We start from the raw sequence: 15,119 nt of genomic DNA on the forward strand, positions 1-15,119 counted from the left end.
AGAATCTGTATATTTCTCTCATTTTTTAGGTGTGTGATAATTAGTATGGTAGATTCACCATTTTAATTTTATATTTTTGTTTGCGCTTACCAACAGTTTCATTGATCATTTTTGTACATGTATCTGGCTCCATTAACTTGTATTATCTTATTAACTGACAAGCTCATTTTCTCTTGCCTATAACTTTCAATTCAATCTTTATTTTCTTGTAGAACTATGAGAATAGTGTGTACAGTGTAATCTCATTTGTGTACATTACATATGCACACACATAGAACAAGTATGTGTGTCTGTTTTCTGGAAGGATATATAAGATACAATTAACTGTGATTATCTTTGGATAGAGGGACCTAATAACAGAATCAGAGGGTGGTAGAGACTATTTTTATGTATGTTTCTGTTTTTCTTATATGGTGATTTTTTAAAAAGTAAAAATGAAATTTAAAAGTTATGGTCTATGTCCAGAAGAAGCTGTGTGGTTGGGTAGATAGGGCATTTTTTTTTTTAAAGCAAAAATACATCGTTAATGTGGTATTTGCCACTTTTTAAGCACTTAAAAAATTCATAAAAGAGAGTGAAAACTTATGGAGCTTTTACGTGAAAATCAAAGCAGTTTAGTAGATGAGTTGTATTATAAGCATATTGTTACCCTTTTATTTCCATAAAAATCTGTTTTTAGTAAAACTTGTAAAACAAAATACTGAAATATGTCATCCATATGAGTTAGGGCTAAACTGAAAGCAGAGCTTATCCTCTTTCTCTTACTAAGTCTGCCAGAATTCTTTTCAGTTCTTGGAACATGAATCTTTCTGTCACTGGACATGTTCACCTTCTACATTCCTCTCCTCATGTGCCATACCTTACTTTGGACAGCTGGTGCGCTTAGTCCATGGGGTTGCAGAGAGTTGGACACGACTTAGCAACTGAACCACAGCAACCTGGGTAGGCCTGGAGTAGCCTCCCAGTTGATAGTTCTCATTCCCAAGCCATTTATCTCCTTGGATTTCTACATGACTTATGGGACCTCCTCATTGGGAATACCGTCTTTAGGCATTTATTGTCTTTATAATGACTGAGATTATGTTTAGGAATTTAGCTCATATTTTCTGTCTCTTCTGGATCAAAATTTGCTTTCATAAGAATTTTTTTAACTTTGAGGACAAATTTGCATACTTTCTTAGAATTTGTTGCTTACAACTCACACTGGTAGGCTGCTCACATTTTGATACCTCTAATCTTAGCAGATGTTTCAGTATTACAGAAATCTACAGTTCTACCAATCTAGTGCTTGTGTTCTGAGATGTTGTGAAAGGCAATAGAACAGTGTGTGTAGGGATGAAACCACAAGAAAGCCTGAGCAAAATGGGGCTGGTGGAATTGCTGCACATCTATCAGTGTTACAAGTCATGCCATCTCATGAGAATTTGCTTTACAAAGTAGAGAAGAATTTCTACTGCTAAAACAGAAGTTTTAATGAATCTCTTTCCCCTCAGTTCAGTCGCTAAGTCCTGTCTGATTCTTTGCAACCCCATGGACTGCAGCATGCCAGGCTTCCCTGTCCATCACCAACTCCTGGAGCCTGCTCAAACTCATGTCTATCATGTCAGTGATGCCATCCAACCACCGCTGTCATCCCCATCTCCTCCTGCCCTCAGTCTTTCCCAGCATCAGGGTCTTTTCCAGTGAGTCAGTTCTTAGCATCAGATGGCCAAAGTGTTGGAGTTTCAGTTTCAGCATCAGTCATTCCAATGAATATTCAGGAACTGATTTCCTTTAGGATTGACTGGTTTGATCACCTTTCAGTCCAAGGGATCCCCAAAAGTCTTCTCCCACACCACAGTTCAAAAGTGTCAATTCTTTGGTGCTCAGCTTTCTTTAGAGTCCAACTCTCACATCCATCCATGGCTACTGGAAAAACCATAACTTTGACTAGATGGACATTTGTTGGTAAAGTAATGTCTCTGCTTTTTAATATGCTGTCTAGGTTGGTCATAGCTTTTCTTCCAAGGAGCAAGCGTGTTTTAATTTCATGGCTGCACTCACTATCTGCAGTGATTTTGGAGCCTAAGAAAATAGTCTGTCACTGTTTTCATTTTCTCCCCATCTATTTTCCATGAAGTGATAGGACCAGATGCCATGATCTTCATTTTTTGAATGTTGAGTTTTAGGCCCAGCTTTTTCATTCTTCTCTTTCACTTTCATTAAGAAGCTCTTTAGTTCCTCTTCATTTTCTGCCATAAGGATGGTGTCATCTGCATATCTGAGGTTATTGATATTTCTCCCTGCCATGACTTTTCTTTCTGAACACTTTTTACACATACAGTACCTATTAGCTATTATAAAGTGATTTTATCACCTAGTTACCTTCTTGACCTTTAAGTGGATTTTCATAGATTAAGACTAGAAAGTAATTTGCTGTACTTATTATGAATAAATTATTTTTTATTTCATTTATTATTGTTAACAGAAGAAAACAAAGTATTGGACTTGGATCACTCAGATTTAAGTTTGAGTCATTAATTTGCTATATATTAGCTTATGTATCTTGAGTAAGCTGGTTTATTCTGTCACTGTAACAGGTTAATGTGAGAATTAAATCAGATACTGCAAGTCCAGCAGCATCAAAACAGAGTTTTAATAAACGGTATCTAGTAACAGAAAGGATAGTAGTCGAAGTGACGATATTTAGTACTATTTTTTAAAGCTTCTATAGCTTCTGGTTTTATTTATTTTGTTAAGGAAGAATAATTTCTAGAATTTTTCAGAATTGGAGTGTGAAGTGTCCAACTTTCCAAAATGAAGCATTAGTAAATAATGATAAGATATTTTAAAAATCATGAATATATCTGCATGAAATCCTAAAAGAATGAAAATTGAATAGCTTAATTCTGTATTTAACTTTTTAAAAGTTTTGTTTAAAAGAAAACCTGCCAGGTCCCGTGCCACAGCACTGTCATGAATTTGTTCAGTCCTATGGTAACTCTGAGGCGCCTGTGCTGTCTCTGCCTCTGCTTTACAGATGATGCAGAGAGGCCAAGTAGCTGCTGACGGGCGCACAGCAAGCAAGTGAGAGTCAGTGTTTACACCTGTCTGACTTCACAGTCTCCATTCCTGATGCTGCCACATTAGTTTAAAATGTGTATTACAGCACAGTATACTGCTCTTTGGCACCACTTCAGCTTTGAATTGGTGATTTTTGATTCAGTAAATTCCTTATGATAGAACACCTAGGTTATAGTTTTTCTCCCCAATGGAAAATGATATTTTTGTCATTGTAATGTTTTTGATCATGAAAAATCTGAGTAATTAGGTTAGTAGAGAGAGCTTTGGGGTAGAAGTATTATTGAAAGTGAAAGTCGCTCAGTCATGTCCGACTGTTTGTGACCCCATGGACTATATATTCTCCAGGCCAGAATACTGGAGTGGGTAGCCTTTCCCTTCTCCAGGGGATTGTCCCTGAGATCAGACCCAGGTCTCCCACACTGCAGGAGGATTCTTTACCAGCTGAGCCACAAGGGAAGCCCAAGAATACTGGAGTGGGTAGCCTATCCTTTCTCCAGTGGATCTTCCTGACCCAGGAATCGAACCAGGGTCTCCTGCATTGCAGGTGGACTCTTTACCAGCTGAGCTATCAGAGAAGCCCTAAAGTATTATTAAAGTACCTACAATATAAAGAAACCACCACTTGCTATAATATAACAAAAGCGCCACTTCCCAGGTGGTGCTGTGCTATGCTATGCTAGAAAGAAAAGTAAGTGAAGTCGCTCAGTCATGTCCAATTCTTTGCGACCCCATGGACTGTAACCTACCAGGCTCCTCCATCCATGGGATTTTCCAGGCAAGAGTACTGGAGTGAGTTGCCATTTCCTTCTCAGGGGTTCTTCCTGACCCAGGGATTGAACCCCGGTCTTCTGCATTACAAGCAGACTCTTCACCATCTGAGCCACCAGGAACTCAGAAAGGGCATGTTGCCTCCCCGTCAGAGAATCAAATCCCAGTCTCCCACATGACAGGTGGGAATACTCAGCACTGTGCTAACGAGGATGCTACGTCACTTCAGTCTTGTCTGCCTCTGTGCAACCCTCGGGACTGTAGCCCGCCAGGCTCCTCTCTTCATGGGATTCTCCAGGCAAGGATACTGGAGTGGGTTACCATGCCCTTCTCCAGAGGAATCTTCTCAGTCTAGGGATCAAACCTGCATCACTTGTATCTCCTTCATTGGCAGGCAGGTTCTTTACCACTAGCGCCAAATAATCTGCCTGCCAATGCAGGAGACAGGAGAGATGTGGTTTGATCCCTGGGTCTGAAAGATCCCCTGGAGTAGGAAATGGCACCCCACTCCAGTATTCTTGCCTGGAAAATTCCATGGACAGAAGAGCCTGGTGGGCTACAGTCCATGGGTTTGCAAAGAGTCAGACATGACTGAGCAACTGAGCACAATAAAAAAAAAAAATTACTTCATTTTAAATCTAGCGCTAGTAGTAAGGCCACATAGCCTTATTAAGTATCTTGAGCATAAAACAACTTTATAATTATTGATGAAGAATCTGGTATAAAAGGCCCCAATAGGTCACTTTTTTAGCTTTAATTTTGATACTATAATCATGATAGCTAATGTTTATAGATTATTTATTTTGGGGACACGTCCATGGTGGTTGACCTCACTTAATCTTCTCAACAGTGTAGGAAGGAGATATTATTATTATCCCTGTTTTACAGCTCATTAAACTAAGATTTAAAGAGGTTTGTATAATTACCTAAGGCTTCACAGCAGTGACATAAGTATATTAGGAACTCTCACTCCAAATTATTTTTATTTACAGCTCATAAAACAGACACAGCAGTATTTGAAAGAAAAATTACTGGAATCATGAAACGTAGTGAGTTTTCTTTACGGGTGTGTATTATATCTTCCTTTAGGTTCACAATATTCTTGCAGAAATGGTGATGGGGGGAATGGTATTGGAGACCAACATGAATGAGATTGTTACACAAATTGATGCACAGAATAAACTGGAGAAATCTGAGGTAAGAATGGAAAGCGCTCTCGTTAATGAAGGGAGTGAGCATGATCGTGAGTGACGCATGACTTGTAGCTTTCACTGCTTGTCCTTCAGGATCACCCGTTAGTACAGCTGGTCGGCGTATTCGGTTTTGAAAATGAATGGAATATACACATTTTAGTATGTTAAATGTTCTATGACCTCTATCCACCAAATAGTTTTGTGTATTCTTTTAGCCACAGTCATAATTGCTTTGAGTAATAAATAAAATTCCCAATTCTTACTGCTTAAAAAAGAAGTTATTTACTTGAATAGTGGAATCAGTATTTGTTATGTTCTTAGTCATTAATTATCCAAGAAATCTTAGAACTGGTTTTCAAAGATATGTGAACTTAATGTTTTATAAAACTTTCTGAAAAAGGAAAGGAGAGAAAACAGAATTCTCATAAGGAAATGATATTAATAATAGATGCTTAGTAGGCCTGAATGCACATTGAAAAAAAGCAACTCAGCCCACTCATCTTTTATTTCTGGATCCTTGTCAAAAGTCACTGACACGTTAGCTAAATCATAAATATTTCCTACAATGACCATGTAGTCATGGCTTTTGTTGCATTCTAGGAGAGCAAGATGTGGTGAGACGAGCTAACTGTGCTGTTAGTCTGAGGGAATGAGGACCGACCAGCACTCTAGACTTGTGTAAAGCTCTGCTCTGCACATGTACTTTAAGCATGCTGCTTCCCTCAAAACAAGCCCAAATATAACAGGTGCTGAAGCTGAACCACTCAAGTGGGCATTATTTTAGTGATTTCTTACTGCTGTAGAAGAAATTTAGAAAGATGAATAGTCTTGATACCTCATTCAGCACTATCCATGTTTGAGGATACCCTTACCTTTGATATTTATAGTCATAACTCAGAGTAGAAAACTAATTTTATTTATAATTATTAGTACAGGTGTTCAGATGATCTAATGTAAATATTACTATAAAAGCAGAGAGATATTAAAAATATGCTAGCATTGATTTACAACAGGTGAGTTGTGAAGAATTTTTATCTTGTTGGCTCTTTAAAGGATCAGCTTAACAAAATGCTGTGCTTATTGTAATTAAATGAAATACAGGATGGTGGATAAATCTGAAATCAGAGTTAGAAATAGTTGAAGTTTTGTATAAAAGCTTTTTCCAATGTTCTACTTTAAATTAAAATAAGTCCTACATTCCTCCTTATCTCAGTTTATCATCCTTCTTGGTTTCCTAAAGAAGGGGCTTGAAATGGGGAAGAACTTAAAATTATGACTCTTATAAGTAATTGTATATATTTTATATATTCTACAACCAGTTTTTAAAATACTGGTTTTTGAAAAGGGAAAACAAACTAGATTAATAGAGAAAATTTCATTTTAGGACAAGGAAAAGGGCTGAGACTGTTTAGTAGAGTTGGCTTGTAATGGATTTATCAATATGGCAAAAGATTTACTATAAGCTCTAAGCTATAGTTTTTAAGGTCTTAAAATGATAATTTATGTAATCTGTTAAATCTTGCTTTGCAAAATTGTATGGATATAGATTTTAAATGCTAAGAGACAGACAGTGATACAGTCCCTTAATAATTAGTCCAAAATGAGTGGATATGTGGTAATTTATAAATGCTGTGTAATCATCTCTCAGAACATATCAACCTCTTGTCTGGAATTTCCGCCTTTCCAGGTATTTAATTCCTTTCCGTTGGTGGTGCCCTTCACCCCTTTTCCTCCTTAGTTTCCTATCTGTAATATTGATAGAAGTCATGAGAGACCTATAATTATTCCATGATGGATATTTGCTTTTTGATTGTCCAGTAAAACTTTGTTAATAAGCTAATTTTTCTTATCCGTAAAGAGCAGTAAAATATAGAATTGATGTTTTCAGTGGAAATAGTTATAAGAATATTACAACTTAAAAAATGTCCTTTCACCGAAACAGTGCTATTAAAACTGGTCTTGAATCCTAGGGAATGAATACTTCTGTTTTTCATCCACTGATCATTTTTTAACATGTTTAATCAATTGTTGTCTATTGCCGAATTAGTTTTTTTTTTTTCTTCTTTACAGAGAAGTATGTTTTAAATCTGATGGGATAAACTGTTATATGTTTATCAAGCATTTCCCTATATGTGATGTCTGCTAATATTTTACTCACAAGATAGAATTTTGAGTCATAGTGAAGCTATAATTTAGTTCTGATCACATTTTAAGAAATTGTGTTGAAGCAACATTGACTTTGTGTAATTTTCCAGTAATTTTCGTATATGTTAAATATGTTTGGAAGGCTGCCAGCTTTATTCCAGACACAGGGAAATGTTAAAGATTTTCATATGGGTTTCATTTCAATATTATTTAAGTTGGTTATATCTACCAAATATATGACTGCAGAATAATCCAAAATTATTTGTGAGCAAACCGTAAGCGTTTATTAATCTCACTCTTAACAAAATTTTAGTTAAAATGTATTACGTAAGCAAAAATTTCCAAAGAAAATCTTAAAGTTCAGAAAACCATGATTGGTGAAGAGACTTATTTATCATATTATAAAAATTAAGTATTGTTTAGAATATCATGTGTCGTTTAAAAAGCTTGGATGTAATTACTTTACGGCTTTTAAAATATAACATGGATGTTTCAAGGTCCCTTTAACTTTGTCAGAAATAAAAAGATTTTATTATTTTAAAAGTAGTGTATTTCTAGTAACAGTCAAAAGTGGGCCAGTTTAATTCCCGTTACCTAGACAAGTAGAAGCAAAGACCACTCAGATCTTTGAAAAGATGAGAAACAAAGATAACGCTCTGAATAGATTTTTCTCTATCCCGCTTTAATAGATGAATGGTTTACTATAACATTGGGATCCTGGGAAAGGAGGGTTTACGCTGGGAGGTTGTTGGGACTTGGGGACTGGAAGAGGCACTCAGGATCTGCCTAGGTGTGAAGACTCCCTGGGGGTGGAGGTCGAGGGGTGGGGTTGGGGAGGTGTGTGTTTCATGTGATTTTCAAGATGAATAAATGGGTCTGGATTTAGTCACTACTTTTTAAAAGTCAGTCCTCTTTTTTCCGAACATCCTGATCTTTCTAGCTCTTTCCATTCTTCTCTCTTACAGACCTTTATCTTTCAATCTCCCAGACAGGACAGGTAGACAAGGTATTGCTGACTTTGAGAAAAATGTACTTTAACAAAGGGAAAGCAAAATGATGTCAAAGGCAATTAATTATTTAGGCCAGACTCAAAAATTCTTTGTGTTAATGAACCCATATAGTCCCTGTAGCTATTTTCCATTCTAGTTTCTCCTTGTAGTTATTCATCTTTTATTGGACTTAGTGTATTTTATTAGTATATCATTAATGTCATGTTTGTTCTGTTTTGTCTGCCTGCATTGTGAAGGAAAGTTTAAATTTTTTGTTCTTTTTTTAAAAACATTGTCATTTAACTGACAAATCACATTTGTAGAAATGACAATTTACTTTGTATATATAAATTAGAGTTTATTTTGAGCACCATATGGCAGAACCAATCTTAATTTAACTCTCACAGATACTTTTCCCTCATCTTTCTGAATTAGGATTCTATTAATAACATAAAATTTCCTGCTGGGTTTTGGAAGCTCTGAATTTAAAAACCAAAAGCTGAACCTTTAGAGATTTGGATACAAAGTGGGAACCCACAAAGGCTTACAACAGTGACTATTAAATAGTCCCTTTCCCCCCACTTAATGGTTTTCAGTTCCAAAGTCTTAACAGAATTGCTTTTACAGTTTTGACTGACAGGTGAATATTGAAAGTGGCCAGCAAAATAAGATCAGAAATTTTCTAAAATTGAACTAAATGCTTTAAAACATGGAATTAAATATATTGACCAAACTAAAATGGATTTCTACTGTAGCAAACTTCTGATATCTAAATATATCTATCATAATATGACTCAATAAGATATTGTAAACCTTGAAAATTTTTGCAAATCATGTTGGAAAAAATTGGAAATGTTTTAAAATAGACTCCTAGCCCTACAAAACAATTTTCTCTGCTGTTTCCTGTGAATTTTTCACACCACAAATTACCTGTGTGAATTACTGTTAATCATTTCCTTGTAGAGATGATAATGAACAACTTTTTGTACAGAGCCATTTTAGGAAAAATGAAAATGTTTATATACCTCCATTTAAAGTTTCAAATGAAAATACTTTATTGAGTCTCATGCAGGGAAAAGACATATAAACTTAGGTTAGCCACTTAAGTAATTAGAAAAATGCTGCTGATAATTTGGCACCATTTTTTAGACACTAAATTATTGCTTTCTGGATGTGTTTAGAAAGCAGCACCGTACAGGTGGTTTTATAATTTCTTATCCTGAGTTTGTGGGCCTTGTATCATGAAGCTGGGGACACCACTTTTGAAGCCCAGATCTGTATTACCGTATCCCAGGAACAGAAAATGCATAATGGGTCTCATTTATTCCATTAATCTCAAATCACTGCCAGTTTCTACATTCCAGTCTTTAATTTATGTTAAATTGTTTTTTCTAGCATAGAACCATCAGTAACTTGGGTCTTATAACGTCTATCACTAAAACTACTGATTTGCTTTTTTTAAAAAAATCAAGTACTATTTTCAAAGAATAGAGAACAAGAAAAGTGGCCCTCAGATACAGATGTTGAAAAGTCCACTTGTGAGTTGGCTCTGCCCCTCTGCCTTGACATGCCCAGTCACTCTCCCCTTCAGAGTTATGGTGAAGACCCTGAGGTCACGTGTAATGGTCAAAACTATCTTAAATCCACAAATGACATCAGTGTGCTATATTTATTTCACACAGGTAAATCCTATGCTAGAAATTAAAACTATAATTTAAGATTACATAAAATTACTAGACGTGAAAGGTTTACAATTTTTAAATATTCTCATTTTGATAAAAATTTTCACAAAGTGCCATCATTCTTGCTCACTAGAGGACTGTCAGCAGCATTTCTAGTCTGTTTATAATTGCAGTTTTAAAATACTGCCTTTAAAGCAAAGAGCAAGCCTGTCCCCAGTTTAAAAGTTATTCTGCCTTAAATTCAGAAATTGAAATATTGACATTTTCCATTCTCCTCAAAACATGCTTTCAAAACCTGCCATTATTTTGTTAATGATTTTGAGTCTGAAACCATTTAATACTGTGTTTATTAATGTTGATGTTCTTTCACTTTGCTGTTAGGTCAAAATTATGAATTGTGCATATAGCAATTTCCAGCAGGATGGGTGGGTAAAGGTTTTAGTATGTAAAGATTATTCCAACTACCATCTTATTATGGTCTATTTCAAGCTTGAAAAAATATCTTAAGATGGTAGAATATTTTATGTGTTAGATGAAGTAAGTACCTAGGTTCTTTCCTTTTCCCTTGGAGAAAGCTAATCGCTTATTGCATGAGGAAAAGGGAGCCTTCAGATCCTTTGAATGAAATGTATTTTATAATGCTGCTTTTTCAGTTTTGCTTGCACACATTTTGTTTATTTTTGGGTCTGGCAATTAAAAAAAAATCAAAAATGAATCATATCCATCCATTACTATCTTTGTGATTAAGTGCTTGAAATTTCTGAGAGTATGTCTGTATAAGTCTTCTATCTGTTTGGCCTCATTTTGGTATACTTGCAGACTTCATTTTGTTTTCTTTCTCTTAATTCTGTTAATTTATTTAATCTCATGGGAGAGAAAACATGATCATTCTTTTATATACTGTACTTCATTCTTCCATCCGATTCATACTCTTAACTGCTTTGGATTCATGTATTTGTTTTTGTTAGTGAAGTTGCTGCAGTTTACCTGCCATGGTGGTGCTCGAGTATAACAGCTTAGATGGAAACAAGTTATTTCTCCAGTAGGGTTTCATTCTTTTTATTTCTGCTTTATGTCAACTGTGTAATCTTAAATATATAAGAACTATGCTGTACTGTCAAAAGGATCTTATTTTTACATTTTAAACTGTACATACTACTAAGAAGACAGGTAAACCTAATTTCTGTAAATTTCAGTGTTAAAAAAATTGTGTTAGTAAATGTTACCTTGTTTTGAGTATATCTAAAAAAACTCAACTCAGATGAAAATTCCTTTATACCTTTTTGTTAGCAAACTGATTTTCTAATGGCAAATGACCTCTTTTACATTTTATTCTTTAATAAAAATGTTTCAGACTTCACGTTCATGGAAGTCTGAAACTGAAATGTGTTTATAGCAGTTCTGGTGTTAACTATCTGAGTGACATGAAGTCTGTTATTTTTTAGAGTCTGAATTTTTGTGCATTAACAGCTCATTTAAGTGTCTACTTACTGATCAACAGTCCTTCTCATGTTTTTCTTTCCATTTTATATTCTACAGAATCTGATTTCTTAAAATGTTAGTTTAATTAAAACTTAATTGAAGTATACATTACAATTTTTAAGTTTTCTATCATTTAAATTTGTGACATACTACACAGAAGTATTGAACATGCTTGAGAAATAATTTGATTCTCTTAATTCATTTGCGTGTTCTGAGTAGTTACCACCCTTTGCATGTCTATGGCTTGCTGCTTATGTTTAGAGGAATTGTAGTTTGTTGACTTAGAAACTTTTTGGTTTTACATAATATGAATTTGGCACATATATGCTATTTAAATCGATTGCTATATTGACTTTATGTATTCTTATTAGCAGCCAACAGTCAACACCGTCTGGTCACAAAGAAACAACTTAATCTAATGAAATTTAACAAGATGCAGTTTTATTCTCTGGTTTAGCTGCTTATGGTACAGGGTATTATGGGGGAAGAAACTTTCTTGACAGTGACTTTTAATACTACAAAAATGTATTTTTACTACTTATAAATGTTAAGCATAGCATCCAGTAAAACAGATGGACACATACACACACATGCACGCCTACCTTTTCTCTTTTTCTCAATAATAAAAATCCTATAATAATCCATGCCTTTTAAAATATTTATAGTTAAATACTTTGTCAGTGCTTTACTATAGCCTACTTATAACTAGCACCTGGTATATAAATTCCAGAGTAGAAATAGGAGCAAGTTGCTTATTTAATTAGAAAAATTATAAAACCTTTTTACCTGGAAAGATGATAACTATTTCCAGGTTGTCTGTTATTTTGTTAAATAATTTTTGTTCACTCGGAAAACAGTATACTTTCTAGTAAAAGGAAGAAAGCCTACAACATGGTAAAGCTGTTTGGATTAGAGTCTTCTCTGATTCTAAACCATTCTAAATTTTGGTAGCTAAACACTGAGCTTGAAAATACCAAGTTGGCATGTGTGCTAAGTCGCTCAGTCGTGTCTGACTCTTTGCGACTCTGTGGACTGTAGCCTGCCAGGCTCCTCTGTCCACGGGATTCTCCAGGCAAGAATACTGGAGTGGGCTGCCATGCCCTCCTCCAGGGGATCTTCCCGACCCAGGGATCAAACCCATGTCTCCTGCATTGGCAGACGGGTTCTTTACCACTGACGCCACCTGGGAAGCCCAAATAATATTCATCTGTATCTCCAACATCTTTTGGGGGGCAGTTGGAGAGAAGTGGGGTATAACAAAAACTGCATTATTTCAGGTAGGTATAAATGTAGAGGTCAATCAAATTTTTAGTTATACATCAAAAACAACTAACCTCCATTAAATTATAAAAGTTGAATTCTCCGGCCCTATTTAGTCTTTAATTGGGTATGGAGTTTTTCATCCATATCACCCTTATCATTGCCTGTGTGGACCATATATATTATTAATACTGTTTTGCTGATTTTTCTATTATTTCCAATTCTGACTTGATAATCCATGGCTTTTATTTCATTGCTTAACAATGTTTGTATCCTTTATTCAGCTAATAGTTTACACTGGCCTATTTTGTATCAGTCAAGATTTTTCTCAGGTAACAGCTTTATTATTATTATTTTTTAATTAACAAAAGAGGTAGGATTACATTAGAGAAAAAACTAAATTACAAAAAGGGATGTTAAAACTCATCTTTCTTATAACATGGACACTGTCTCATATATGAAATCTAAGCAAAGTGGAAGATTTGTTTTTGTTACTTAATTGCTTTTGTGCAAGATAATCTATGGTACTGAATTCCCATATGTTTGTTGGCTTTTTTATATAACCTGAATAAAAATTGATGAAATCTAATTAATATATAAATTAAACCTTAAAAACATAATGAAGAAAAGTGATGTATATGCATTTTTCTTATAATTTTAAGCATGTTTTCTCTCAAAATTTTTTACAATATAAATTGTCCTTCTAAGATGAAAGCCAGATATTGTACACTAATGGCATAGGAAATTGTTAAATTCATGTATTTATATATATCCTACCTTTTACATTTATGCTATTTCTTTCTCTAAATTTGTATATTATAAACTGAACATATGTTGAATCTACTTTATATGACAAAATATTTTTAATCATTATATTTTTACTAATGTATTGAAGGGTTGGATTGATCCTCTTCTTACAGTTTCATTTTTTGACAGAACCACTCTCTTTGGATTGAGGCTTCACTTTAAAAGCCTGATTTTGTTTTTTAATGTTCTAGAACTTTCCTAGAAAAGTTTAGAAGAACCTCTACAGTTGTAAAAAATAATTTTAAAAAGATGTATTGTATTAAAATGTTCTAAGGGTTTAGCCCTAAGAAACTAAACAAACATGATTTATTACTTTCAATTTTTATTTCACAGCATATATTAATAATAATTGACAGTTTAAAAGCAAAAACCCAAAATCTATCACAGTTGTTGCAAGAGGTGTCTAGTAATGAAAGTAATGTAAAATATGCTTCATGTTTATATCTTAAGTCAGTTAAATCAAGATAAAGGTGAAGATCTAGCTATGCAATTTAAATATTTTGTGTGATGTTTCCATAGTACAAGTTAATTTGTATTTAAATCTTTACATTGTTATCATTGCATGTATTCACTGTATTTTTTAATGTGTCAACTGTTTTCTCTTTATAGAGTAGTATTTCAAAGTAACCATTCCATACCAATTCCAACTACCATCTGGTCTCTAAGCTTGTTATATGAAAATCTTTTACCATTGTCCTCCAGTTTTAGTGTTTTTTGATGAGCTACACCTGAGTTGTTCATTTTCTTTTTCTTTTATTTGCTTCTGTATACAGGCTGGCTTAGCAGGAGCTCCAGCCCGTGCTGTATCAGCTGTAAAGAATATGAATCTTCCTGAGATCCCAAGAAATATTAACATTGGTGACATCAGTATAAAAGTGCCAAACCTGCCCTCTTTTAAATAAAAAATTAAAAAGGCCACTCCCAGGTAAAATCCAGGGGAAAAAGTCATCTAAGTTTACCATGCAGTTGTTTACCAAAAATAAAGGAGGAGAGTCTTAACTTTTACTCTTGGATTTAAGTCAAGGTACTGTATAGACATTATATAAAATCAGTATGGAAGTTCAATGTTGCTTTTCTTGCTCAGTGGTTTTGAAGAAATTAAGTAGTTCCAGTGTGATTTTTTTTCTTTATTTTCTAAACTGCATTCCTGTGGCCACCTAAGGCATGCCTGTATGTATTGGCTATTACAGTATTTCAAAAAGTGTTCAGGACATTTCTTTAAATTGTGTACAACCCAAAATGTTGGTGTTTTGTATGGATCACAAGTGCAGCATTCCTTAATAATTTCTGTTATTTGTCACAATTGTTATTTAAAGAACGAAGTATGTATTGCATGAAAACCTTATGACCTGTTTCTCTTAGTTTAAATAAACTCCAAGGTAACCGGACTTATAAAGAACCGTTCTGTTTGTCTGATATCTACTTTAGCAATAATTTTTTTTACGACCCTCTGACTCAACAAAGTAAATAAAAGTATATTTTATCACTGTTAAGCAGCTGTTAATGTTGATTTATTTAATTTATATTTTTAACATTCAGAAGCTCATTATTATAAAATTAAATTATTTCACAAGTCAAGAGCAGTGTATCATGTAATTTGCCCACATTTTCATATTTAGTCTTATCTTGTGATCCATGAGTGGAGTTCCTCTTCCAGTTAGACTAAGGTTTTCTCTGTAGTTCTAGTCCTATCTCCCTAAATGTTCTTTTTTGAAACATTTCCTTAGATG

General features: G+C 34.3%; 1 protein-coding gene across 9 annotated transcripts in view; it reads left to right on the plus strand.

Annotated features, from left to right (window-relative positions):
• The window catches only part of AP3S1 (adaptor related protein complex 3 subunit sigma 1), a 76,430-nt gene extending 61,548 nt beyond the window's left edge, over positions 1-14,882 (plus strand). For 3 of the 9 annotated variants that reach the window (XM_070462333.1, XM_070462336.1, XM_070462334.1), the window contains 3 exons: positions 4,921-5,028; positions 12,867-12,914; positions 14,163-14,882. In XM_070462333.1, coding sequence (XP_070318434.1) covers positions 4,921-5,028; positions 12,867-12,914; positions 14,163-14,291 — 285 coding nt within the window. In that variant the 3' untranslated portion in view covers positions 14,292-14,882. Of the gene's footprint in view, positions 1-4,920; positions 5,029-8,134; positions 8,176-12,866; positions 12,915-14,162 lie in introns of all 9 variants that reach the window. The other 6 variants (XM_070462335.1, XM_070462338.1, XM_070462339.1 and 3 more) reach the window with 3 other exon arrangements.
• Positions 14,883-15,119: the final 237 nt, after the last annotated feature.

This window comes from Odocoileus virginianus, unplaced genomic scaffold (genome assembly GCF_023699985.2).
Source record: "Odocoileus virginianus isolate 20LAN1187 ecotype Illinois unplaced genomic scaffold, Ovbor_1.2 Unplaced_Scaffold_3, whole genome shotgun sequence".
Taxonomy (NCBI): Eukaryota; Metazoa; Chordata; class Mammalia; order Artiodactyla; family Cervidae; genus Odocoileus; species Odocoileus virginianus.